The 26,623-nt window shown below is 46.2% G+C and overlaps 2 protein-coding genes across 5 annotated transcripts in view; both read left to right on the top strand.

The window, feature by feature from the left end:
* Positions 1-392: 392 nt before the first annotated feature.
* LOC137381307 (zinc finger protein 271-like) lies at positions 393-20,765 on the top strand. Of its 4 annotated transcripts, none has more exons than XR_010977142.1 (5): positions 393-470; positions 990-1,075; positions 2,262-4,562; positions 10,786-10,933; positions 20,355-20,765. XR_010977142.1 is itself a non-coding variant. In XM_068053671.1 (4 exons), exon 3 carries the CDS (start codon positions 2,602-2,604, stop codon positions 3,940-3,942), a length of 1,341 nt encoding a protein of 446 aa, XP_067909772.1. In that variant the 5' UTR covers positions 393-470; positions 990-1,075; positions 2,262-2,601; the 3' UTR covers positions 3,943-3,972; positions 20,355-20,765. The 4 variants fall into 4 exon arrangements, 2 of the variants coding, with proteins under 2 accessions (XP_067909772.1, XP_067909770.1); XR_010977141.1 differs by having other exon boundaries at positions 10,786-10,924; XM_068053671.1 differs by lacking the exon at positions 10,786-10,933 and having other exon boundaries at positions 2,262-3,972.
* The window catches only part of LOC137381523 (zinc finger protein 271-like), a 76,524-nt gene continuing 68,478 nt past the window's right edge, over positions 18,578-26,623 (top strand). The window contains exons 1-3 of the mRNA XM_068054223.1: positions 18,578-18,883; positions 19,917-20,129; positions 20,674-20,968. Coding sequence (XP_067910324.1) covers positions 18,578-18,883; positions 19,917-20,129; positions 20,674-20,968 — 814 coding nt within the window. The remainder of the gene's footprint in view (positions 18,884-19,916; positions 20,130-20,673; positions 20,969-26,623) is intronic.

Genomic DNA, 26,623 nt, shown 5'->3' on the forward strand with positions numbered 1-26,623 from the left:
CGGCCTCCAGCAGGAATTTCCACGACTTCGGATCTGCATCTTCCATTGGCTGAGGGGATGGTGGGAAGGGGTTGAAGGGCAGAAATTGTAAAGTTTGGTGGTGAAAGGTGGTGACTGACTAAAATGGTGTTTGAGGGGGGAGGAGACGGAAATAAATATATTATTTGATTATTGGGGGTGGAAGAGGGACTTTGATATTTAATTAACTGTTTTTATTTAAATAAAAGGTACTTTTTTTTTTAAATTGAATCAGCACGTGAAGCCCTTTAAAAATGGCGTCGGTGCCTGCGCGGTGGCGCCGGACACCCCATTTCCATCATCGGGCGGTCGCTCCGCCCCTCTATGCTAATGAGCCGCCGCATTCACGCTGCAAGAGTCAGCGCGCAGGCGCAGTGCTGGCCTGTATCCGTCGAGTGCGCTGTGTAACTTTGCTCAGAGCTGTGCGATTGCTGGAGACGCTTTTGCAGCGGGTGAGAGTCGGCGGAGCGCACGGGAGGAACGGAGCCGGTGGGTGGGCGGGCGGAGAAGCTTCAGAAACGCTTCGTATATGCCGCAAGCCCCGAATAAGAAGATTCCGTTTTCGCGTTTGTGGCGCCGCGTCTTTTCCGGGAACAGGCCCAGGTTAAAAGACTGCCATTTTGGTTGAGCGTGGAGCAGAGCGCATGCTTGATGTCAGAGTGGGCGGGGCTTCGGGCTTCCAGTGACCAGGAGAGAAAATCATTGACTCGTTGATCTTATTCTGCAAACAGGGACTGGAGAACTGACCCCAGCTAGGGCAGAGGGAGAGAGAAAACTGACAATGGAGGAAAGAAATGGAGCAGATGGTGCCATGCGTTTGGATTTCAGCACAGGGAGGAGGGAGAGTGTGTGGGATAGGGATTTATAGCCTTGGGGGAACAAGAGAGGAGAAAATGTTCCAAAAAATTAGAATTGTCTGGTCTGAATTTTTATCGTGTACTTACAGTGATGACTTTTGTAAACTTTTACAGGAGTTTAGAAGGGAGGATTTGCAGGTATTGATTTCATTCCGACACTGCACACAGGCGCCTTCCCACCATCTCTCCTGAAGTTGCTGGTAAGTGCTGGGGTTACTGTTTACATCCCACTGAATTGTAACTGAAATTATCTGAATTTGTTCCACTTAGTTGAATCCAGAAAATTGAAGTGCCAAATTGAAAGATGATCTGCTGTTCCTCGAGCTTCTGTTGAGCTTCATTGGAACAGTATAGGGGGCAGAGTGGAAGTGGAACAGTGAATTAAGATGACAAGCAGCCAGAGTCTCAGGGTCACATTTGTGAACTGAACACAGGTGTTGCACAAAGCAGTCACCTAATCTGTGTTTGGTCTCCCCAATATGTAGGAGACTGCATTGTGGGCAGTGAATACAATATACTGAGCTGAAAGAAGTACAAGTAAATCACAGAGTGTTTGGAGCTTTGGATGGTGAGTAGGGAGGAGTTAAAAGGGCAAGTGTTACATCTCCTGCGCTAGCATGGGAAGGAGACTGGGTGTTGGATATGATAGATGTTTGCACCAGGGTGTTGAGGGAACTGTGCCACAAGAATGTTATTTTGATTGAGTTGCCGATATTAAACCAATTGCTAGAGAAAATTCTAATTGTAAATGTTCAATAGTGGCTCTTTGCTTCAGGTTTTATTTGTAAGCATTTCTTGAATTCTAGAACATTAGTATTGAAAGCTCTTTGATAGGGAGTTTAAACATTTGTTACTGAAAGGGACACAGGTTGATGTGTTTGGCATCAGACTGGAGGTGGGGAAATGATGGAGGGTGGTGTGTTGATTGTGGGGGCTGGTGGAGTGGAAGGTGAAGACATGATGAGCCCTACTGAACTTCTGGGAGAATGGGAAAGGATGAGATCAAAAGTGCAAGAAATGGAATAGAACAGGAGGAGTAGGCTGGAGGGAGTGGGTTAATAAACTCTAGTTCAACACAAGCTTCAAACAGACTGAGTGCAGCCCCAGGCTTCAATATAAAACAGGGAACATTATCCGATTTACAAATGCCTGGTGTAGGCCTCAAACCCAGAATAAGAAGCTACGGGTCCTGCATTTGCAGTCAAGGCGGGCACAGCTGCGGGGCTTCTCCCGTGACAGGCCTGGGTTAACGGCTACTATTTTTATATGGGGCAATGTGCAGCAGGGCACGTGTGCAGCCATCCTGGGCCAGGAAGCAGGAGGAGAGAATGTTGAGAATTTCTATCCTGGACTGACAGTGATGGCTTTTGTAAACTCCTTTTACAGATGATTAGAAGGGGAGGATTTAAATACGAGAAACACAAACCAAGCAACACATCAAGATCTGACAGATTCACCAGATTCATCAGGACTTGAATATCAAATGTTTGTCAATTCTGTCTGTGGGAAAAGATTTCAAACATCAGTGTGACTGGAAAAACACTGAGACACACACACCCGAGTGAGAGTGTTCCAGTGCACTGACTGTGGAAAGAGCTTTAACCAGTTACGCAGCCTGATAAAACATCACACCATTCACAACAGGGAGAAGCTGCACATGTGTTCTGTGTGTGGACGTGGCTTCAACTGATCAACCAACTTGGAGAGACACAAGGACACCCGCACCATGGAGAAATCATTGAAATGTGGGGACTGTGGGAAGGGATTCAATTACCCCTCCCAGCTGCAAATTCATCGACGCAGTCACACTGGGGACAGGCCATTCACCTGTTCCGTGTGTGGGAAGGGGTTCACTCAGTCAGCCAATCTGCTGGCACACCAGCGCATTCACACTGATAAGAGACCTTTGAAATGTTGTGAGGAGAGATTTAAAAATAAAAACGAGTTGCTGCTGCACCAACGTACTCACACAGGGGAGAGGCCATTCACCTGTTCTTTGTGTGGGAAAGGATTCTCGCGGTCATCAAACCTCCTGACACACAAACGCATTCACACTGGGGAGAGGCCGTTTATCTGCTGTGACTGTGGGAAGGGATTCACTTCTCCATCCAACCTGCTGAGACACCAGCAAGTTCAAACTGGGGAGAGGCCATTCACCTGCTCCATGTGTGGGAAAGGATTCACTCAGTCATCTACTCTGCTAACACACCAGCGAGTTCACACCGGGGAGAGGCCGTTCACCTGCTCAGTGTGTGGGAAGGGATTCTCTCAGTCGTCTGCTTTGCTGACACACCAGCGAGTTCACACTGATGAAAGACCTTTTAACTGCTCTAACTGTGAGAAGAGCTTTAAAAGCAGAAATGAGCTGCTGAAACACCAGCAGGTTCACACTGGAGAGAGGCCGTTCACCTGCTCTGACTGTGGGAAGGGATTCACTAAATCATCCAACCTGTTGACACACCAGCGAGTTCACACTGGGGAGAGGCCGTTCACCTGCTCTGACTGTGGGAAAGGATTCACTGATCCATCTAACCTGCTGACACACCAGCGAGTTCACACTGGAGAGAGGCCATTCACCTGCTCCATGTGCAGGAAGGGATTTACTCAGTTATCCAGCCTGCGGAGGCACCAACTTGTTCACACTGATCAGAGGCCTTATAACTGTTCTGACTGTGAGAAGAGCTTTAAAAGTAGAAATGATCTGCTGACACACCAGAGAGTTCACACTGGGGAGAGGCCGTTCACCTGCTGTGTGTGTGGGAAGGGATTCATTGAGTCATCTGCTCTGCTGACACACCAGCGAATTCACACTGATGAGAGGCCTTTTAACTGTTCTGACTGTGAGAAGAGCTTTAAAAGCAGAAATGAGCTGCTGAAACACCAGAGAGTTCACACTAGGAAGAGGCTGTTCCCTTGCTCTGACTGTGGGAAGGAATTCACTAAATCGTCTAACCTGCTGATGCACCAACGAGTTCATACTAGGGAGAGGCCATTCACCTGCTCTGACTGTGGGAAAGGATTCACTAAATCATCAGCCCTGCTGACACACAAGCGCGTTCACGAGTGACTGCAGCAGTTGGATGCTGCTGTTAATCAGGTCCAGAACTGAACATGTTCAATCTAACAGTCGGGGTTTGTTTCTGCTGATGTTAATAAACCCTATAAGTGGGCTGGAGTTTAATATGCTGGAATGGAGCTGATTGTACTTTAGGGACTGCAGTGTCCCTTTAAGATCACAGACAGCAGTTCTTAACTTAATTCAGGGACTTGTATCAGGAATTAGTTTCCAATAAGGTCGTAAACTTTTACTTCAATCCTATATCTGTGATTGATTTAAATGAGACAGGAGGAGATTTGGTGTTTGTGTCTGTGGGTTAGTTTGTGAGACCATGGGAATTTGGGGTGTCAGTGACTGTGGGGTTGGTTTATACCAGACGGGAGGAGATACACTCTCCATAATATCAAGAGCTGACTGAACTCACTGGATGCAGCAAGTGCTACGTACCTGACTACATCCTGGCTGTAGTACTGAGGACCTGTGCTCCAGAACTAGCCGCACACCGAGCTAAGCTGTTCCAGTATAACTACATCACTGGCACCTGGGACTACTTTGGGATAAACCCAGCAGCTTCTCCTCCATATCCACTCCAGCTCAAACTGATACAACAAAAAAGACCCTCACAAGAGGTGAGGGACTGACTTCTGCATCCAACACCCACTGCGATACAAACCATTTCTTAATTGGTCCGTCTGTGTTCCTCAACTCAGTTCTGTGGGTAATGCCTGCAATAAAACCGAAGCGAAATGCTGCAGATGCTGGAAATCTGAAAAAGAAGGAGGAAATGCTGGAAATACTCAGCTGGTCAGGCAGCATCTGTGGAGAGAAACAGAGTTAATGTTTCAGGCGCATTGAGCCACCGGAGCCTGCATCCTGGAACTCGGAACGGGAGAAGGAGGAAGAATGAGGAGAGGCAATATAGTCCAACACTCACAGCAACCTGCAATCCACCTACATTACCAGGATAGGGAGACAGAGTTTAGAAACATTCACCCACACGACTCCAATAAAACATCCCAGCAGGAAAAGGGGGAGCAGTGTGTGTGCCTGCCCTGATATCCCCCTCCCCAGGCCTGTCAGTCAAACCTCCCACTCCTCCCAGTCCACAGCTCAGCCTAGCAGCTTCCTGCACCTTGAGCCAGCCCTGCCCAGGGGTGGCCCAGTCCAAGTGGAGTCTTTGTAGAACCAGGGAGTGGAGGAGGGGGGATCTCCTGCCCTGTGCTGTGTCCCAAATAGTTCCTCCATCCCCTCCCCCAGGCCCCTTTTTATAACTGAGCTAAATTTCCTTTAAAGTTATGGCCTTGGATGTTCCTCCAAAAGAGCTGAAAAGCAGGCAGCCACGAACCCAGGCCTGTCACTGGGAGAAGCCCCGTAGCTGCCGCCTCACTCGGTGCAAAGGCGGGACCGGGAGCCTCTTATCGGGGGTGTTGAGGCCTACACAGGGTGTTTCTGAAGCCTCCCTGCCTACCCATTGGTTCCATCACTCCTGCTGCCGCTGGTCTCCTCCTGCTCCTATTTCCGATGTGTTGTTGCCAGTGTGTTGCATGTTTTCTCCTTAGTTGTGGCTTCTTGCCACAGCTTCTGAACTGAGTTTCTTACGTTGGCGTGCCCAATGCCCTTTGATACCACATGCCTTACAGTGATGCTGGTATGCTGGACAGCTTCTTGGTGGATGAAGTCGTCCACATCTTCCACACGGCTTGTTTGGTTTCGCCATCTTTGCTGCTGTGACAATATTTGGAGATGCACCAGTGCTTGCAAACTCTGTCGGCCTGCAAGGATAGCTTCGTATTTATGCTTGTCTTCTAATAAAGCTTCAATGTCAGGACCTTTGGCTTTTCTAGCAGTTCATTTTGAAAAGCTTCAATGGGTGTTGATGCTATTACCAGCTCTGCAATTCTTTCAGATAACTCAGCTTCAGTCAAGTCACAGTCCCTGCCTTTGTCCCTACAGCGACTGACAAATTGGTCGATTGACTCTTTTGGTTGCTGCCGATATGACATAAATTCCAATCGATCTATCCTGAAATTGACTTTCACACAGAGTTGGTCGTCCAGTGTGGTCCATATTTTCTCAGAGTCTTCCTGATCATCATCTGATTAGCCTGAGGCATTCCGCCTACGACGTCCTTTGTTTCCGATAGCTATTTTCATTTTGATTGCTTGTTTATCTGGTTCTGATATAGCCAAATCAAGAAATCACAGCTCTACTCTTTGGTTGAAATTATTGAATTTGGAAAGAAGATCCATTGCTTTCCATTTCATACATGGGAATTTAATGGACATCTTGCTGACATTCCTGGGATTTTCTGCGATTTCCTAGGTAGGAAGAAGCTTTCCTGCTTTACTGCACAGGAAGGTTTCAATTTGCTGTAGATCTGCTGCCTGCAGTCCTTTTACTTGTCACTGCCTGTTTCTGAACTCTATGGCTCTGTGGCACTGTTACTCCCATTCCTGTGCATTTTCAGGCCCTGGCCACGAAGCAGTCTTTTGGCACAAATGGCACTACGACATCCCAAATAGCTGTAATGGTTGCAATAGCCTTTTTCAGCTGCTTTTTTAAGCCTGCGTTTAGTTTTAGTTTAGTTTAGAGATACAGCACTGAAACAGGCCCTTCGGCCCACGAAGTCTGTGCCGACCATCAACCACCCATTTATACTAATCCCATATTCCTACCACATCCCCACCTGTCCCTATATTTCCCTACCAGCTACCTATACTAGGGGCAATTTATAATGGCCAATTTACTTACCAACCTGCAAGTCTTTTGGCTGTGGGAGGAAACCGGAGCACCCGGAGAAAACCCACGCAGACACGGAGAACTTGCAAACTCCACACAGGCAGTACCCAGAATTGAACCCGGGTCGCTGGAGCTGTGAGGCTGCGGTGCTAACCACTGCGCCACCCATGTGAAAGGATTCTTTTCAAACTTCCTATTCTTCCTAACTCTCATGCACACACACATATATATTTTTAAAAAATGGTTAACTGGTGTTAAAAGGATGTTTTTGTTTATAACTGCTTCTTGGAATAATAAAATAATTAGGTTGTCACATTCTGTTAGGATATTTCTGGGTTGGTGAGTATCCCAGAGTTGAATAGTCAGATGCCACTCTAAGTCTATCCAGGCGGGGTTGATGAACAGTCTGTGATGGGTAGGCATTCATGGTACTTCGTTTGCAGCAGGCATCACACAGGTCTTTCAGCAAAGGATGTAGCAACAGGTCTGCTTGAGTTTTGAAATAGTCTTGCAATAAAAGCTTTCTTGAGCTTTCAGGATCTCCCAAAATATAAGATGCAACAGGAATCACTCCTGAGGCAGGGATTGTTCAGAGACTTAAGGCAGTAGGAATCTGCCACCTTCAAAAATGCAGGGCTTCCTCTCGGCAAAGAAACCTTCCTCCACCTAGAGCAGCAATTCCTCTTTTCCTGGGTCTTTTCCTCTGTCCAGGGTCTTTTTTCTCTCTCCAGGCAGACCACAGCCACCACCTCAAATGTAGAATTTATTTTTACAAGAGAGGCAAGCTGCCTTTTTCAAGCAGAGGTCGTTTTCCCTGGTCTGCAAAAACACAGGTCTCAGCCAGTTTGTTCTGCCTCCTGCCTGTCCAGCACTGGTCTTTCACAAAGCAAAAGTGAAACTGAACTGTAACAATAAGTCAAAAAACTCTTGTGAAATTATCATCATAGCAAGTAATTGGACAGTTTTTCTTGAGTTTAACAAAGAAAGAGGTTAACTTTATTGTACTTAAACCAAACTACTTATGTTACGACCGAGGCGGGAGAAGTGCACTGTCAATTCAGTCCCACTTCTCCACAGGTCACAACACATCAATAAATTTTACCACTTACCAAAATAGCCAATTAGATTTTTGTTTACAGCTGTTAGAGAAATAGAAGGAAAAAAAACTTTGACTGAAGAGAAGACCTGGATGTCCTGGTTTATGGCAGTGTGTCCCAAAGTCAAATATCTCAATGCCACTTGGAGTCTTTCCAGGTGAGGTTGGTAAACGGTCTGTTTTGGATAGGCGTTCAAAGAAATTCAACTGCAGAAACTTCACAGGTCTTCCATCAGATATCAGCAACAACGATCATCTTGGGTCTTACAGCAGCAGTATGGCAGTAACAGGTTTCTTCAAATACAGGAGGCAACAGGAACCACCTTTGATACAGGATTTGCTTTTCAAGAGAAAGACGGGCTGACTGAATCGCCTGAATCCTGGCAGGTCAAAAAACAAACCTCTTCTGCCTTTATCCAAAACAACTGGCCTTTTTTAACAGTCCAAAATGAAACTTACTGTTCAGTAGCAATTCTGTGACAGTCATAAACAATGAATAGCTGTTAAGTCTCCCCTGTGGTTGAAATCACCTGGTTTCCAGTACTTCTTTACTCGCCAAAACCAGGAACCTCTTGTTGACCTTCCTTTTTTTTTTAAAAGCATTCATAAAGTTCAGCTATCTCCAGATCTTTAAATGCCCATTGTTATGACCAGGTGAAAAAGGGGTCTAGGGGTTCCCTCTCAGCCTTTGCCTGGTTTGACTATAACAGGGTTTAATTTTAAAATATCATGTTTTTAGCTCCCCCTCAGTAAATCCTTGTTCACTGCTCTCCAATTATAAGGCAAAGAAATAAACCAGGCAGGTTTTCTTAGATTTAAACAGGAAAGGTGAAAGTTTATTCACCTTAAACTCTCATTCAGTTAACCAATCGGAATACGCGACGCGACCACGCATACATGATGAACACACACGCAGATAGAGATAGAAAAATAGAAAGAATAAAGGGGAAAAGTTTGAGGCAATAACTGGGATTTATTTACAGTCCTTTGAGTACAGTGTAGAGCCTTTGATTGCCGGTAAGTCTTGCCATTTTGTTGGGGCCCAGTGCATGCTTTAAAACTTGTTTCAATGTAGATGTCTTTTCTCTGTTGAGGTTTAAGTGACTTCAGTGGATCCAGAGTTTTGCGAGCGATAGAGAAAGCGAGCCAGGAGAGAGGCTCTCTTCTTCCAAGTTCAGTTGCAATCTGACCCAAACTGTCCTGTGAGCAGTTCAAACAAAACCTGGGCCAGCAGGTTAGTTATGTGACTAGCTGTTTTCACAAACTCCTGCGTTTGTGGATTCACCGTCTTAGCAGACACCCAAGAATGCTGGCTTTCTTTCAGACATTCAATGTCTGGTGATCAAAATCCATTTGGGTTAATTGGATCAGAGGGCTGTTCTATTGTCTCCAGGCACTGTCTCTTAATTTGCAAATGTTTTGCAGTCACTGCTGATCTCTTTAAACCAATTATCTCTTCCTTCCAGCAACAGTTTAAAATTAATGTTCATATGACAACATTAATATGCCTCATTCTTGACAGGTCGTGTCTTCATGACACCATGAAATCCTCTTTTAGGTTTTAAAAATCTATAGATTCCCAAGTTTTAACAAAAAAATGGAAGTCTCTTAACACTTAAAGTTTTAAACTACTTGCCAACTTTCATTCACACACACTATGGGTTTACATGCACACACACATGGGTTACAGAGTGGGGAAGGGTATTTTGGTTGAGTTAAGGTCCATTTAAAAAAAGTATACAGTCTTTGGAGTTTGTTAGATGACTGGTTCAGTGGGTCTCTTGGCGACAGTGATGCGGATGATTTCCTCCAACGGGGTTTCTGATTTGTAGCTGGAGTATACAGAGGTGGTCAGACAATGGGTAGGATTGAAGATTGCAAGCTGGAATGGAGAGAGAGAGACCGACCCCCACTTGGGTCTGCACGTGTCAGAGTCCAGATGCTGTTTCCTCCTGTTGCAAAGAAACTCGAGCTTAAAATCACAGATGGCATGGGTCTTGTCACATGACAGTCACTCAGTGATTCAACCATAGCAGTTAGCAGTATTTATCTATTGCTAAAAAGAACAGGTATCTCCCTTAAACTTCCTGGGTCTTGGTTCTTGCTGTGGACTGAACAGACATTTTGTCTTCCTCCTCACAAGCCTTGTAATGTAGGATAGTGTTGCAAATCAGGTGACCATCCTAAGCTGCCAACAAAGTCATCCTTTTAGCTGTTCTTATTAAATGTTTTTTTTAAAGTATAACTTCAGATCTTCATTCAGTGTATTCATGAAACTTATCATTCATCAAAGCAAGTTGGCATGACATCTTCCAATCATTGGGAACTGTTCTAGAATCTATGGAATTCTGGAACATCAAAACCAATGCATTCACTATCGCTGCAGCTACCTCTTTTAAAATCCTGGGATCCAGATCACCAGGTCCAAGGGATTTGTTGCCACTTTGTCCCATTAATTTCTCCAGTACTGTTTTACTGATTTCTTTAAGTTCATCATTCTCACTAGATCCTTGTTTCCCCATGATTTCCAGAATGTTTTTTGCATCTTCTACTGTGAAGAAAAAGTATTTGTTTAATGTCTCTGCCAGTTCCTTACTCCGCATTATAATTTCACCTGTCTCTGCCTGGAATGGGCCCACCTTTGATTTCATAGAATCATAGAACAGAATAGAATAATATGGTTACAGCACACAAGGAGGCCATTCAGCCCTTTGTGTCGGTGATGCTCTCTGCAAGAGCAACTCAGCTGGTCCTACTCCACTGCCTATTCCCCGTCGCCCTGCAGATTTTTTTTTCTTCAGGTAATTATCCAATTCTCTTTTAAAAGCCACAAGTAAACCTGACTCCTCCACACTATCAGGCAGTTTGTTTTATTTATTTAGCAAATGCAAATCCCTGGAGCCAAGCGATAGCTTCTGCATTTGCTGAATTTAAGGCGATTAGTCTGCCACTTGGTCTGTAGAGTGGATATTCCTCAGTAATGTGCAGCATTGTTTGTGTCTTTCCCACAAATGCAGAAGGGGTTTGTACTGAGGCCCCAGCAATGAAGATTGGCTGAACAGAGGCCCTGGCTGATCCTAAACCTGTTTAACAAGGATGACTCTCGTCGTGGTAGTTCAAAGCCTGCCATTCGATGGAACATGTCATTACAGAGTAGTAAGTGAGGTGCAGCATGGATGGTCTCAATCAGTTTGTGGGTTTTCGTTGGTTGACAGATGTGTGGGGGGAGTGATATTTGCCAGGACAGGATGCCAGGGGAAGGGTGTTGAGTGGATGGTTCCAGTTATGATGTGCATTGTTACATTCAATTGAGTATCAACAAGATGTGTGTGTGATGACCAATTCCAAACAGGTGCACAGTACTCTGCTGCAGCCGATGATCGGGCTGAGATCCGGAGTGTTGTGGCAGCAGACCCACATAGATCCAGCAAGTTTGGTTAATGGGTTGTTTCTGGTTTTGACCTTTGCTGCTGTTTTCTTCAGATGCTGCTGGAAGGACAAAGTCCTATCCAGAGTCGCTCCCAACTATGTTGGGTTGGGATCATGCTTTAGTCTCTGACCATCCATGTAGATACCCAATTCTTTTCTGGCACTGGCATTGTGGAGCTGGAATACACTGGATATGATTTTAGAGGGATTCAATGTGAGACGCCATGTGCTGCAGTCGTCCGTCAACCTCGTGACGTCTTCATTAAGGATCTGGTCCAGGGTGCAGAGGATGGAGCTTGCGTGGCACAATGGATGTCATCAGCATAGATGAACTTGTGAGATGTGGTTGTTGGCAGGTCATTTGTATATATGTTGAACAGTGTTAGGGCTAGCACTGAACCCTGTGGTAGTCCGTTGGCTGGTCTTCACCATGCACTCAGGCAGTGCATTCCAGATCCGAACCACTCACTGCATAAAAAAGATTTTCCTCACGTCGCCTTTCATTCTTTTATCATTTATCTTAAATTAGTGTCCTCTGCTTCTCGACTTTTCTCCCCATCTACTCTGTACAGACCCCTCATGCTTTTGAACACCTCTAACAAATCTCCTCTGACCTTTCTCTGCTTTAAGTGGAACAGCCCCAGATTCTCCGATCAATCCACATAACTGAAGCTGCTCATCCGTGGAACCAATCTGGTAAATCTTTTCTGCATCCTCTCTAATGCCTTCATATCCTGACTAATATGTGGCGCCCAGAATTGGACACAATACGCCAGTTGAGGCTGGAACAGTGTTTTATGCAGGTTTACCAAAACTTTCTTGCTTTTGCACTCTATGCTTCTATTTATAAAGCCCAGAATCCCATATGCCTTTTTAACTGCTTTCTCAATTTGCCCAGTCACCTTCAGTGATTTTGTGCAGATATACCATCTGGGTCCTTCTGCTCCTCTACCCACTTTACAATTGTCCCCTTTAGTTTATATTGCCTCTCCCCGTTCTTTCTACCAAAATGTATCACTTCACCCATTTCTGCATGAAATTCAATCTGTCACATGTCCACCCATTCCACTAGCCTATGTCTTCTTGAAGTCTATCACTATCCTCCTCACAGTTCACAATACTTCCAAGTTTTGTGTCATCTGCAATACTTCTGAGTTGTATGTCATCTTTCTCTAATGTCTCTTGCTCGTCTACTCTCATTCTCTATTCTCTTGCCTTATCAATTTCTTGGTCCTCCATTGCCGAATTCTAAAATCCTCCTACGCCTCAGGCTTACTACTCTTCTTGGCAACATTATAAGCCTCTTCCTTTGATCTATTACTATCTTTAATTCCTCTTGTTAGTCACAGTTTGACCAGTTTTTCTGTGTGGCTTTTGTGCCTTAAAGGAATGTATATTTGTTGCAAATTACTTATTCTTTAAATGTTAGCTATGGCTTGTCTACTGTCATATCTTTTAATGTATTTTCCCTATGTACCTTAGTGAACTCGCCCCTCATTCCTACGTACTTTGCTCTGTTTAGACCCTAGTTTTGGACTTCACAAAGTCAGTTTCAAACTCAGTATGAAGGTCTTTCATGTTATGGTCACTCCTCCTCAGAGGCTTCTTTACGACAAGATTATTAATCAACCCTTTTGCATTGCACAATACTAGATCCAAAATACCCTGTTCATTAGTTGGCTCCTTGACACTGATTTTTTTTTTTTAATTCTTTCATGTATTGTGGACATCACAGGATGGGCCACAAATGCTGGCCTTGCCAAATTGCCCCTGACAACCGAAAGGCTTGAGAGGCAATTTCAGAGGACAGCTAAGAGTCAACCACATTGCTGTGGGTCTAGTCACATGTAGGCCAGAGCAGGTAAGGACGTCGGATTTCCTTCCCTAAAGGACATTCGTGAAACAGATGGGGTTTTACGATAATCGATCGTTTCATTACTGAGATTGGCTTCCAATTCCAGATTTTTAAAAAAATTTAAATTCCACCAGCTGCTATGGTGGGATTTGAACTCGTGCCCCCAGGTTATTAGCCTGGGCTTTTAGATTACTAGTTCAGTGACATTACCACTGTGCACCATCTCCCTCTATCTCTATCCTCCCTCTATCCTGCTATTTCTAATCTGACTAGCACGTGACACTGGTAGTAATCCTGAGATCACTACCTTTTGAGGTCCTACTTTTCAACTTACTTCCTAGCTCCCTATATTCTGCTTTTAGGACCTCATCCTTTTTTTTTACCTATGTTGTTTGTACCAATGTGTACTACGATCACTGTCTGTTCACGCTCCCTCTTCAGAATGTCCTGTAACCGCTCTGAGACATCCTTGACCCTAGCACCAGGGAGGCAACATACCATCCTGGAGTCTCTTTTGCGGCCACAGAAACGCCTATCTATTCCCCTTACAATTGAATCCCCTATAACTATTGCATTCCTACACTTTTTACTACTCCCCTGTGCAGCAGAGCCAACCGTGGTGCAACGAATTGGGCTGTTGCTGCTTTCCCCTGAGAGACCATTCCCCCCAACAGTATCCAAAGCAGTATATCTGTTTTGCAGGAGAAGAGCCACAGGAGGTTCCTGCACTGCATGCCTAGTCCTCTTGCTCTGCCTGGTGGTCACCCGTTCCCCTCCTGCCTGTGGGGTCTGAGTCTGCAGTGTGACCACCTCTCTATACGTGCTATCCACGATACTCTCCGCCTCGTGGATGCTCCACAGAGTCCCCAGCTGCCGCTCCAGCTCCGAAACCCGGGCTTCCAGGAGCTGCAGCTGGAGACACTTCCTGCACACATGCTGGTCCCGGGCACTGGAATTGATCTAGAAAACTATCTTGTATATACACCATGAGCTCATCCTCCACACTATTACTGTGAATTTGGTTTGTCCAGTCTGTATAAAGATTAAAGTACCCTATGATTGCTGTATTAGCCTTTTGTTTTCAATTCTTTCACAGGATGTGGTTGTCACTGGCTAGGCCAGCATTTATTGGCCATCCCAAATTGCCCTTGAAAAGGTGGTGGTGGTGAGCTACTCTCCGCAGTATTCCCAGCCTCTGACCTGCTCTTGTAGCCACAGCATTTATGTGGCTGGTCCAGTTCAGTTTCTGGTCAATGGTGACCCCCAGGATGTTGATGGTGGGGGATTCAGCAATGGTAATGTTTTTGAACGTCAAGGGGAGATGGTTAGATTCTCTCTTGTTTGAGATGGTCATTGCCTGGCACTTGCGTGATGTGAATGTTACTTGCCACTTTTCAGCCCAAGCCTGGATGCTGTCCAGATCTTGCTGGACATGGGCTGCATCAGTATCTGAGGAGTTGCGAATGGTGCTGAAGACTGTGCAGTCATCAGTGAACATCCCACTTTTGACCTTATAATGAATGGAAAGTCATTGAAGCAGCTAAAGATGGTTGGGCCGAGGACACTATCCGGAGGAACTCCTGCAGTGATATTCCTGGAGCTGAGATGAGTGACTTCCAACAACCACAAACATCTTCCTTTGTGCTAGGTATGATTCCAACCAGCGGAGAATTTTCCCCCTGCTTCCCATTGACTCTAGTTTTGCTAGGGCTCCTTAATGCCACACTTGGTCGCATGCTGCCTTGATGTCAAGGGCAGTCACTCTCACCTCACCTCTTGATTTCAGCTCTTTTGTTCATCTTTGGATGAAGGCTGTAATGAGGTCAGGAGCTGAATGGCCCTGGCAGAACTCAAACTGCGTGTCAGTGAGCAACTTGTTGCTAAGCAAGTGCCGCTTGATAGCACTGTCGCCAGCCCCTTCCATCACTTTGCTGATGATTGAGAGTAGACTGATGGGGCTTCAAATGGCTGTGCTGGATTTTGTTGAATTCTGCTTTTTGGTCTGGGGCATTCTTGGGCAATTTTCTACATTGTTGGGTAGATGCCAGTGTCATAGCTGTACTCCAGCTCGGCTAGGGGCACGGATAGTTCTGGAGCACAGGTCTTCAATACTGTTGCTGGAGTGTTGTCAGAGCCCATAGTCTTTGCAGTATCCAGTGCCTTCAGCCGTTTCTTGGTATCGCGTGGAGTGAATCAAATTCGTTGAAGACTGGCATCTATGATGCTGGGCCTTCAGGAGGAAGCTGAGATGGATCATCCACTCAGCACTTCTGGCTGAAGATTGGTGAAAATGCTTCAGCCTTGTTTTTTTCACTGATGTGCTGAGCTCCCCCATCATTGAGGATGAAGATATTTGTGGAGCCTTCTCTTCTGGTTAGTTGTTTAATTATCCACCACCATTCAAGACTGGATATGGCAGGACTGCAGAGCTTAAATCTGATCCGTTGGTTGTGGGATCACTTAACCCTGTTCATCGCATGTCGCTTCTGCTGTTTGGTATGCATTTCGTCCTGTGTTGTCACTTCACCAGGTTGACACCTCGTTTTTAGGTATGCCTGGTGCTGCTAGTTAGTAAGGCAGTAGTGCCACACAACACGATGGTGGGTACCCTCAATGTGAAGATGGGACTTTGCCTCCGCAAGGACTGTGCGGTGGTCACTTCGACCAGTGATTGGTGAAGATGAAGTCAAGTAGGTTTTTTCCTCTATTTGGCTTCTTCACCACCTGCCACAGACCCAGTCGAGCAGCTATGTCCTTTCGGACTCAGTTAGCTCAGTGAGTGGTGGTGCTACATTGAAGTCCGCAACCTAGAGTAGATTTTGTGCCCTTTCCACCCTCAGTGCTTCTTCCAAGTGGTGTCCAACATGGAGAAGCACTGATTCATCAGCTGAAGGTTTGGAGGGGGGAGGTGGCAGCATGGGGTCCGGAGTCAATGTTGAGAACTCCCAGGGCTGCTCCCTCCCGACTGTATACCACTATGCCCCTCCCCCACTTCCGGTATGGTGATGGTGGTGTTTGGGACATAGTCATGCTCACAGAATCCTACCTTACAGGCAGTTGCTAAACTAGTCTGTGGGACAGCTCTCTCAATTTTGGTACAAGCCCCAGATGGGTTAGTAAAGAGGACTTTGCAGGGTCGGCAGGGTTGGGTTTGCCGTAGTCGTTTCCAGTGCCTAGGTCGACGCCAGGTGGTCTATCCGGTTTTGTTCATTTTCTTACACTTAGTAGCGGTTTGATACAACTGAGTGGCTTGCTAGGCCATTTCAGTGCATTTAAGAGTCAACCACATTGCAGTGGGTCTGGAGTCACATGTAAGGACGGCAGGTTGCCTTCCCTAAAGGACATCAGTGAACCAGATGGGTTTTTACGACAATGGTTTCATGGTCACAATTTTTTTTAAATTATAGATTTATAAATTGTGTTTAAATTCCACCAGCTGCCTTGGTGGGATTTGAACCCATATCCCTTGAGCATTAGCCTGGACCTCTGGATTGATAGTCCAGTGACATTACTACTACACTGCCGCCTTCCCCATGCACCTCTAATTTCCTGATCTATACTCTGCCTTGTACTGCAGCTACTGTTAGGGGGCCTGTAATCAAGCCTCACCAATGTTTTCTGACCCATGCAATTTGTTATCTCCACTCAAACTGATTCTACTACTTGACTTTCTGACCTAAGATGCTTTCTCTCTACTGTCTTTATCCCATCCTTTATTATCAGGGCGACCCTTCCTCCTGGTCCATTTTGTTCTATCCCATTTAAAGGTTAAGTGCCCTGGAATCTTTAGTTCCCATGCAACCATGTCCCTGTAAAGGCTATTAGCCTAAACCTATTAATTTCTATCTGTGCTGTTAATTCATTTAATTTGTTGTGAATCCTTTGTGCATTCAGATATAGTGCCTTTAGTTTTGACTTTTTTCTAATTTTTCCTTGTGTCACCCTATTACATTTGTTACTCTCACTGTCCTTTCCTGACCCACTCTGCTTATATTTTCACAACACGCTGCTCTGCTCTACAGCCTTGACATTTCCCTTGCTGCTTTGGAATTTACCCTTTCCTGAATCCTCCCACCAGCCAGGGCATCCTGGACAACAGGTTTTTAAGCTGCTTAGACAGTAAAGGAAGCTAGACACCAAATTGAAGAGAAGAGCCTCAAGAGTAATAATCTCTGGATTATTACCTGAGCCATGTGCCAATTGACAGATGGCACATAAGATGAGTGAATTGAATACATGGCACAAAGCCTGGTGTAGGAGAAGTGGGTTTTGATCCATGGGACACTGGCACCAGTACTGGGGAAAGTGGGGGCTGTACCGTTGGGATGGTCTGCAGCTGAACCATGCTGTGTACTAGCAAACCATGTAACTAGGGAAGTATAGTGGGCTTTAAACTAAAGAAAGGGGATGAGGAATCAAGCCTGGGTAGATGTAGCAAATCAAGGAGTAGAGTCAAGGAGAGCAGAGCCAGAGAATGACCAGAAGCGACAGAGAGAAAAAACCTAAGAACACATCAACAGTCGAGACTAGAAGTTACAAAGAAAGCAAAAACAAAACTAAAGGCTCTGTATCTGATTGCAAGTAGCATTCATAACAAAGTAGACGAACTGATAGCACACATTGAAGTACATAAATATGATCTGAAAGCCATTACGGAGATGTGGCTGCAGGAGGACGAGGATTGGGTTCTGAATATTGAAGGGTATATGACATTCAAGAAGAATAGGAAGCTAGGTAAAGGCGGAGGGGTAGCACTCTTAATCAAGGATGATGCAATAATTAGAGATGATCTTGATTCAGGAGATCAGGATGTAGAATCAGTTTGGGTGGAGATGAGGAATAGTAGGAGAAAGAAGTCACTTGTAGTCAACAGGCCCCCTAACAGCAACCATACTGTAGGACGAAGTATACAAGAAAAAATATTGTGTGCTTGTGATAAAGGGACGGCAGTAATTGTGGGTGATTTTAATCTACGTCTAAACTGGAAAAATCAAATTGGCAATAGGAGCCTGGATGAGGAGTTCATAGAAAGCTTTTGAGATAGTTTCTTAGAGCAGTACATTCTGGAACCAACCAGAGAGCAGGTTATATTAGACTTGGCATTGTGTAATGTGGCAGGATTAATTATTGAGCTCAGAGTAAAGGTACCTCTAGGTCGCAGCGAATACAATATGATTGAATTTTACATCCAGTTTGAAAGAGAGAAGAGTGAGTCTAAGACTAGTATTTTAAACTTAAATAAGGGCAACTATGTGGGCATGAAAGCTGAGCTAGCTGAAGTGAACTTGGTTACTAGGCTAGGAAATAGATCAAAGGAGAAGCAGTGGCAGACATTCAAGGGGATATTTCAGAATGTTCAGGATAAGTATGTTCCTACTATAAAGAAAAATTCTAAAGGAAGGATCCGCCATCCGTGGTTAACTACAGAAGTTAAGGAAAGCATTAAACTTCAGGAAAAGGCATATGATTGTGCAAAGGTGAGTGGCAGGTCAGATGATTAGTCAGAATATGAAGAACAGTAGAGAATGATTAAAAGGTTAATCAGGAGAAAGAAATTAGAGTATGACAGGAAGCTAGCTCGAAATGTAAAAAAGGATAGCAAGAGTTTCTACAGGTATTTGAAAAGGAAAAGAGCAAGGAAAGTGAGTGTTGGTCCTCTAGACAGTGAGAACGGGGAGTTAATAGGTAATAAGGAAATGGCAGATGAAATGAAGAAATATTTTGCTCCTGTTTTCACTGTAGAGGATACAGAAAACATCCCAGTAATAGTTGTAAATCAGAAAGTGGAAGGAAGAGAGGAACTTTGTAAAATTACAATCACCAGGGAAGTGGTACTGACCAAACTGATGGAGCTGCGGGCTGACAAGTCCCCGGGTCCTGATGAGCTTCGTCCTGGGGTGTTAAAAGAGGTGGCTAATGAGATAGTAGATGCATTGGTGTTAATTTTTCAAAATTTGCTAGATTCTGGAAAGGTACCATCAGACTGGAAAGTAGCAAATATAACCCCTGTATTCTAGAAGGAGGGGGAGGCAGAAAGCAGGTAACCATAGGCCAGTTAGCTTGACGACTGTCGCGAGGAAGGTGTTAGAATCAATCATTAAGGATGCTATAGCTGGGCAGTTAGAAAAACTCAAGGTAATTGGGAATAGTCAGCATGGCTTTGAAAAAGATCATGGTTAACCAATTTATTGGAGTTTTTTGAAGGAGTGACATGCGCTGTGGATAAAGGGGACCCCATTGACATAGTGTACTTAGATTTCCAGAAGGCATTTGACGAGGTGCCACAGAAAAGGTTATTGCGCAAAGTAGGAGCTCTTGGTGTAGTGGGTTACATATTAGTATGGATAGAAGAGTTCTGCTGGCTGACAGAAAACAGAGAGTATGCATAAATGGATCATTTTCTGATTCGTTGCTCTGTGACTATGGGAGAAACTGATACTTTTGTGGGTGATTCCAGAACTAGGAGGCACTGTTTTAAAATTAGGGGTCGCCCTTTTAGGACAGAGATGAGGAGAGGGTTGTGCAATTTTGAAACTCGGCCTCAGAAGATGGCGGAGGCAGGGTTATTGAATAGTTTTAAGGCAAAGGTAGAGCGATTCTTGTTAGGCAAGGGAATCAAAGGTTATCAAGGATTGATGGGAGTGTGGAATTCGAGACACACAGATTAGCCATCAATCTGTTGAATGGCGGAGCAGGCTAGAGGGGCCGAATGGCCTACTTCTGCTCCTAATTCGTATGTTCACCCACTGCCAGGTTGCATGTGATGTTTGCACCCTAGAGGAGTCCATGGGCCATGTATATATTCAGTGTGAGAGGTTACAGTCCTGTGTAGTTACTGCTGCTCAATGTTTGGTTAAACATTAGCCCCAAGCTCTTAATCATTGGTTGCTCAGTGTGGAGGAAGGTAAATTGGCGGATCTTCTGCTGGACCGGCTCTTGGGCCCGGTTAAAACAGCAGTGTGTCGATCCAGGATGTGTGGGGACCATGTTGGCCTCTATTCCGTGGTCTTGTCAGTGCTCGGGTGGCCCTGGAGAGGGAGCACATTTGATGCCTTCTGCATCCAGTGGCACCTCCGGGTACAGAGTGTCTCATAGTCACTGATAACGACATTCTGGTTTAGTTGGGAAGGTTCCCTTTGCGTTTGTTGCAACTGTGTTGCTTATTTTGGCTTCTTTTAGTTTGATTGGATCATATGTTTGGGGGAACAAGAGAGGAAAGAATGTTCCATAGAAACCAAAATTGTCTCTTCTGAATTTCTATCCTGGACTGACCATGATGACTTTTATAAAATCCTTTTACAGAGTATGAGAAGGGGAGGATTTACAGACTGGAAACTCAAACCAAACATCATGTCAGGTTCTGACGGAGTCACTCGATTGATCAGGACTTGAACATCATCGGCCTTGGAATGTGGAAGGAGAAATGTTTGTTCTGTTTCTGGGAAAAGATTTCAAACATCAGTGTGACTGGAAAAGCACTGAGACACACACACCCGAGTGAGAGTGTTCCAGTGCACTGACTGTGGAAAGAGCTTTAACCAGTTACACAGCCTGATAAAACATCGCATCATTCGTGTGTTCTGTATGTGGATGAGGCTTCAATTGATCATCCAACCTGGAGAGACACAAAGACACCCGCACCACGGAAAAACCGTGGAAATGTGGGGACTGTGGGAAGGGGTTCAATTATCCATCCAAGCTGGAAATTCATCGACGCAGTCACACTGGGGACAGACCGTTCACCTGTTCAGTGTGTGGGAAGGAATTCGCTCAGTCATCCAACCTGCTGACACACCAGCGAGTTCACACTGGGGAGAGGCCGTTCATCTGCTCCATGTGTGGGAAGGGATTTACTTATTCATCCAACCTGCTGAGACACCAGCGAGTTCACACTGGGGAGAGGCCATTCACCTGCTGTGTGTGTGGGAAGGGATTCACTGATTCAACTAACCTGCTGAAACATCAGCAAGTTCACAAGTGACTGCAGGGTTTGGATTCTGCTGTTATTGCTGCTGTTAATCACATCCAGAACTGAACCTTGTTTATTCTGACCGTTGGGGTTTATTTCAGTTGATGTTAATCCATGTAACTGGGCTGGAGTTTCATATCCTGGATATATGATAAATAAATCAGCTTTGTATCAAACACACAGTGATCGAGTTCTTGATTTCTCTAAGATAAGAGGAGACTGATATCCTGTTGCTGACTGTTCCATTTTTGGGTCTCTTCTCCTTGGTAAATGGAAAACTTGTATTTGTATAGCGCCTTTCATGACTTCAGGGGGCCCCACAGTGTTTTACAGCTAATAATGTTCTTTTGATGTGTTCTCAGTGCTGTTGGCAGCTGTGACTCAGTGGGTAGCATTTCACCTCTGAGTCAGAAGGTTTAAGTTTTCTCTAGGATCTGAATGCAAAAAGCAAGGTTGACAGAAATCAAGCAGCAGTACTGAGGGAGTGCTGCATGGCCAGAAGTGCTGTCTTTCAGATGAAACATTAAACCGACACCCTGTTTTTCCCCTTGAGTGGATGTAAAAGATCCTCTGGCACTATTTCAAAGAAGAGCAGGGGTGTTAGCCCAGTGTCCTGGCCAATATTTACCCTTCATCAGCATCAGTAAAACAGATGATTTGGTCATTATGACATTGCTGTTTGTGGGATCTTGCTGTGTGAGAATTGGCTGCTATGTTTCCTACATTACAACAGTACACTTCAAAAGTACATCACTGGCTCTAAAATGCTTTGGAACATCCTGAGGCAATGAAAGGTGCTATATAAATGCAAGTCCTTCTTTTGATGTTGGAAATACAGCAGGAAAATTATGCACAACAAAGTCCTACAAACGAGTGGCTGCGACCACATAATTTTTTTTAGAGAAGTTGGCTGATGGATAAATATTGGCAGCACCGGGGAGAACACCCCTGCTCTTTATGGGATTGTTTGTGTCCATCTGCAAGGACAGATGGGGTCTTGGTTGAGGTGTCATATTAAAGACAGGACCTCTGACAGTGCAGCACCCCCTCCGCACTGCATTGGAGTATCAGCCTAGATTTTGTGCTCAAGTCTGTGATTCAGAGATGCGAATGTAAGCAGTGAACCACAACTAACACCTCATCATTACTCTGGATTATTTCAGTTCTCAAACCTTCCGATATTCTCCCAGCTCCCCGTCACTTCCAGAGAGCCTCTCCTAATCTTGATATCAGTAATATACCCATTTATCTGCCATTTTTTTTTTCTTTCATGAAATGCAGGTGTCGCAGGCAAGACCAGCATTTCTTGTTCATCCCTTGACACTGTGTGGCTTGTCAACCACGTTGCTAAATATCTGGAGTCACGTGTAGCCAGACGGCAGATTTCCTTCCCAAAAGTGCATTGGATGAATTTTTACAATTGACAGTTTCCTGGCACCATTACTGAGACTAGTTTATGATTCCAGATGTTTTTATTGATTGAATTTAAATTCCACCAACTACCATAGTAGGATTTGAACCTGTGACCACACGGCATTAGCTTGTACCCCTGAATTATTAGTTCAGTGACATTACCACTATACCATCAGCTCCCTGATGAGCATTTGATGCAACAGTGTAGAGGGAGCTTTACACTATATCTACCCTGGTCCTGTGTTTGAATGGGACAACATCGCAACAGCTTTACTCTGTGTCAAATCTGTGCTCTACCGGATGTGGGAGTGTTTAAAGGAATAGTATTGAGAGAGCTAGTCTGTGCATTGAACCCTTTTTTTGGTAGCCTTTATGAACCAGGCCCCTTTTATTTTTGTCAAGGGGGCCTTTATTCCCCAGGCCCCCTTTATATGTATTTTAAATAAATAATTTTATTAAAAACAGGTAAATTTTTTTTAAAAACTCAAAAGAAAATGCAATTTTCAGCAGCTATGATGCACTCCAGCCCCTGTGGTGCCCACCTGTGGTAGAAGGTTTTAAGCAAACTGGCGGACACTGCATGCTCCTTCCCCAGGGACACCCGGGCCTGAACATAACCTCGGAAGCGGAACAGGCAAACTGGGCCGGTGGACCCCTCGCCGACCTGCTGCCTGGACCTGTGAATTGCCACTCTTGCCAGGCCCAGGAGCAGACCAACGAGGAGATCCTCCTCCCGGCCCACGCCCCTCCGCACCGGGTGCCCAAAGATCAAGAGTGTGGGACTGAAGTGCAGCCAAAACTTGAGGATCAGCACAGAGTCGACCAGGCCACAGAAATTACAGGCGGCCTGGGAGTCCGTGAGCCTACTTAAAAGTCTATTGCATGGGACTGCCCTGTGCAACACCCTCCACCCTCGGTCCCCGATGTAAAGGAGGAGGACGCCTGCGTAGACACACCTCCATCGGGGTTTCCCCTCGCCGCCAGATGGCAACGCAGACCGCCAGGGCGTGTCCAGCCAGCTGATGAGGGCGAGGAAGTGGACAGTGTGCAGGAGCAGCCCGTACAGGAAACCCCTCCGCGCCGATTGGTATTGCACGGAGGGCATTTCTGAGAGGCGGTTCGGGTTGTGCGGGACTGGCTCCCGAGGAGGGTTTCGGGGCCTGGGTCCGATGAGCAGTTCCAGCCGAACGGAGGTCAGCTTGGCCGGGAGCGCTCCGCTCTCCCGAGTCCCCTCGCCACCCACAGTGAGGGGCATCCCGGGGGCTTCGGCTACTCCTCCACCCACCGGTCCGTCCCCAGAGTTGGCCAAGGCCCTCTGCTCCGCCAGCAGGGGAGCCTCCTGACTGGAGGCGACCATGTTCCAGACTCTGAATAGATCCCGGTAAAAGACAGGCAACTCCCTCAGAGAGGCACAGCTACATTTGCCACCAGCAGCTGCATGTCGTCCTGAAGGCAGTGCCTCAGCGGAAAAAATATGTCGCCAGCGAACACCATCTGGGAAGACACTCGACGTACAGGTATCTCTGCAGGGTCTGACGATGGAGAGTCGCAGCCTGGGTACGGACGCACACCAGCGACTGGTCACCCTCCTCAATCGGGAGACTGAGGACCGTGGCAGAGACTCTGTTTCCTCTTGCCCCAGAAAAAATCGACAAGCTTCTGGATCTTGGTGGCAAACGTAGGGCCAGGACCAAAGTAACCAACCGGTACCCACAGCATCAAGGCCACCAGTTGGTTTATGACCAGCGCTCGGCCGTTGTAGGAAAGCGCTCGGAGCAGTCCTATCCAGTGCCCCAGCCAAGTGGTGACTTTCGCCTCCAACTCCTGCCAGTTTGCCGGCCAGGTTTCCTCAACGGGGCTCAGGCGGACTCCCAGATAGAGAAGCTGTGTAGTGCTCCACGCAAAATGCGTTAACTCCTCCAGCAGGGATTCCAACTGCCACCAGGAGTTTGGAGCATTTCTCCCAATTGATCTTCATGGAGGATATGGCAGAAAAGATCTGCTGGCACTCGTGCCTCCTCCACAAGTCAATGGGATCTGTGACCGTGGGGAGCATTTTATCGGCGTAAGCCCACGCAGAGCCAAACCAGCCAACCTCCTGCGAAGCAGGCACAGGAACGGTTTCACAGTGTTATATAATTGGCCGGACATGGGATTCTCTGATGTACTCCTTTCCCAAAGTGAGGGGTTCCCTTAACTTTGACCAGACACTCTGCGGTGGCACATAAAATTTGGACTCGTGTCACCAAATGTGGCTCGAGTCTGAATGCGCACACAGTTCCAAAAAGATATGCGTCATTCACTCTGTCGAACGCCTTCTCCTGATTGAGGGAGAGAAAGGAGATTGACAGACCAGTCCTTTGCCAAAGGTGGATCAGGTCCTGGCCCAGGTAGATATTGTCCTGTATGGAATGGCCTGGGCCCATGTAGGACTGGTCAGGGTGTATCATGTGGGCCAGCACGGAGCCCAGGCGGGTAGACATTGCCCGGGCAAAGATCTTATAATCCGTGCTGAGGAGGGAGACCAGGCACCAGTTCTTAGGCAAGCAGAGATCAACCCTCTTCGGCAGCCGGATGATGACTGCGCTGCACTACAAGACCTGTGCGTAATTGCCCCCCAGAATGTTCCAGAACGCCCAGAGGAACTCCACAGTCAGCATCCTCCAGCCCTGGGGACTTGCCCCTCGAGAGCTGGTGGAGGCCCCGGTCAGCTCCGCCAACATGAGTATGTCCTGACAATGCGGGATAGAGCGGGGTACTGTTAGGGGTGGAGTGGAGGCACGGATAGCAGTCATCGAGGGATGAGGGGGTTTGGTTCAATTCATTTTGTGTCAAATTGAGCAGCGCCATCATTATTACTGGCAGCTGCCTGTGATGTCACAGACAGTGATGTTTCAGTCGATGAGGCTGCATTTACACATGTGCGAGTACTGAGTCACCAAGTGGTTGCATTGTCAGCACATGCAGCAAAACCAAAAATACTGACGGACTGAGGCAGAACAGGCAGCGAAGGAGGCGGGAGGAGATTGTGGACGCAGAGGAGGAACTGGAGCTTTGGGTGGGCTGGGAAGCTTCCTAAACACCTGCGGTCAGCCTGAGGCCCCGAATAAGAGGCCACAGGCCCCGTGTTTACCCCGAGGTGACAGGCCCGGGGGAGTAGGGCACTGGTGGCCATCTTGGATAGTCATCCACAGCCAAAGGACATCCTGATCAGCAGCCTGCCTCCAGTCAAGCTGCTAGCACAGAGGTTGCACAAGGAAAGAACACCCTCAAGTGGCTAAAAAAGACACCATGACACATACAGGTTATCACGGGTGAAATGTATATGTATTGATTACTTCTCATTAAATATGTTTGTCTAACAGGTGTCTCCTTTTTACTGTGTTAATGACGTATGCCAGCATGACCCAACTATGTCTCCTCCCATGACAACATTACCCTAGAGCACTGCCAATATATAGACAAACATCATCGCTATGCCTGTATTCATGATGTGGCACTGCAGATGGGCAACATCTCAGTTATCTGCTGCCAGTAATGGTGGAGACACAGATGTTACAGATGCAGGAAACTGCCTACCAGATGCAACACGGTGATGTGTGAGATGGGGAGCATATTCTACTCCTCAGGGATAGGAAGCGCTCAGCAATAAAGCATTACCGAACATCCCTTGCTCTTTGCTCTCCCTGTCTGCGATGCCTTGATGATCTCTTTCCTCCCATGTGCATGTGCTGCTGCACCTCCTCTGTGTCATAGAAACATAGAAAATAGGAGCAGGAGTAGGCCATTCGGCCCTTCGAGTCTGCTCCGCCATTCATTATGATCATGGCTGATCATCCAACTCAGTAGCCTGTTCTGGCTTTCGCCCCATACCCTTTGATCCCTTCAGACCCAAGAGCTATATCTAACTCCTTTTTGAAAATATACAATGTTTTGGCCTCAACTACTTCCTGTGGTAGCAAAATCCACAGGCTCACCACTCTCTGGGTGAAGAAATTTTTCCTCATCTCAGTCCTGAAAGGTTTACCCCGTATCCTTAGACTATGACCCCTGGTTCTGGACTCCCCCACCATCGGGAACATCCTTCCTGCATCTACCCTGTCAAGTCCTGTTAGAATTTTATAGGTTTGTATGAGATCCCCCCTCACTCTTCTGAACTCCAGCGAGTATAATCCTCACTGACTCAATC

This window comes from Heterodontus francisci, chromosome 22 (genome assembly GCF_036365525.1).
Source record: "Heterodontus francisci isolate sHetFra1 chromosome 22, sHetFra1.hap1, whole genome shotgun sequence".
Taxonomy (NCBI): domain Eukaryota; kingdom Metazoa; phylum Chordata; class Chondrichthyes; order Heterodontiformes; family Heterodontidae; genus Heterodontus; species Heterodontus francisci.

Bases quoted from the DNA above. Each gene is read 5' to 3' on its own strand.
- LOC137381307 (XM_068053671.1), top strand. From the start codon at position 2,602: ATGGAGAAATCATTGAAATGTGGGGACTGTGGGAAGGGATTCAATTAC.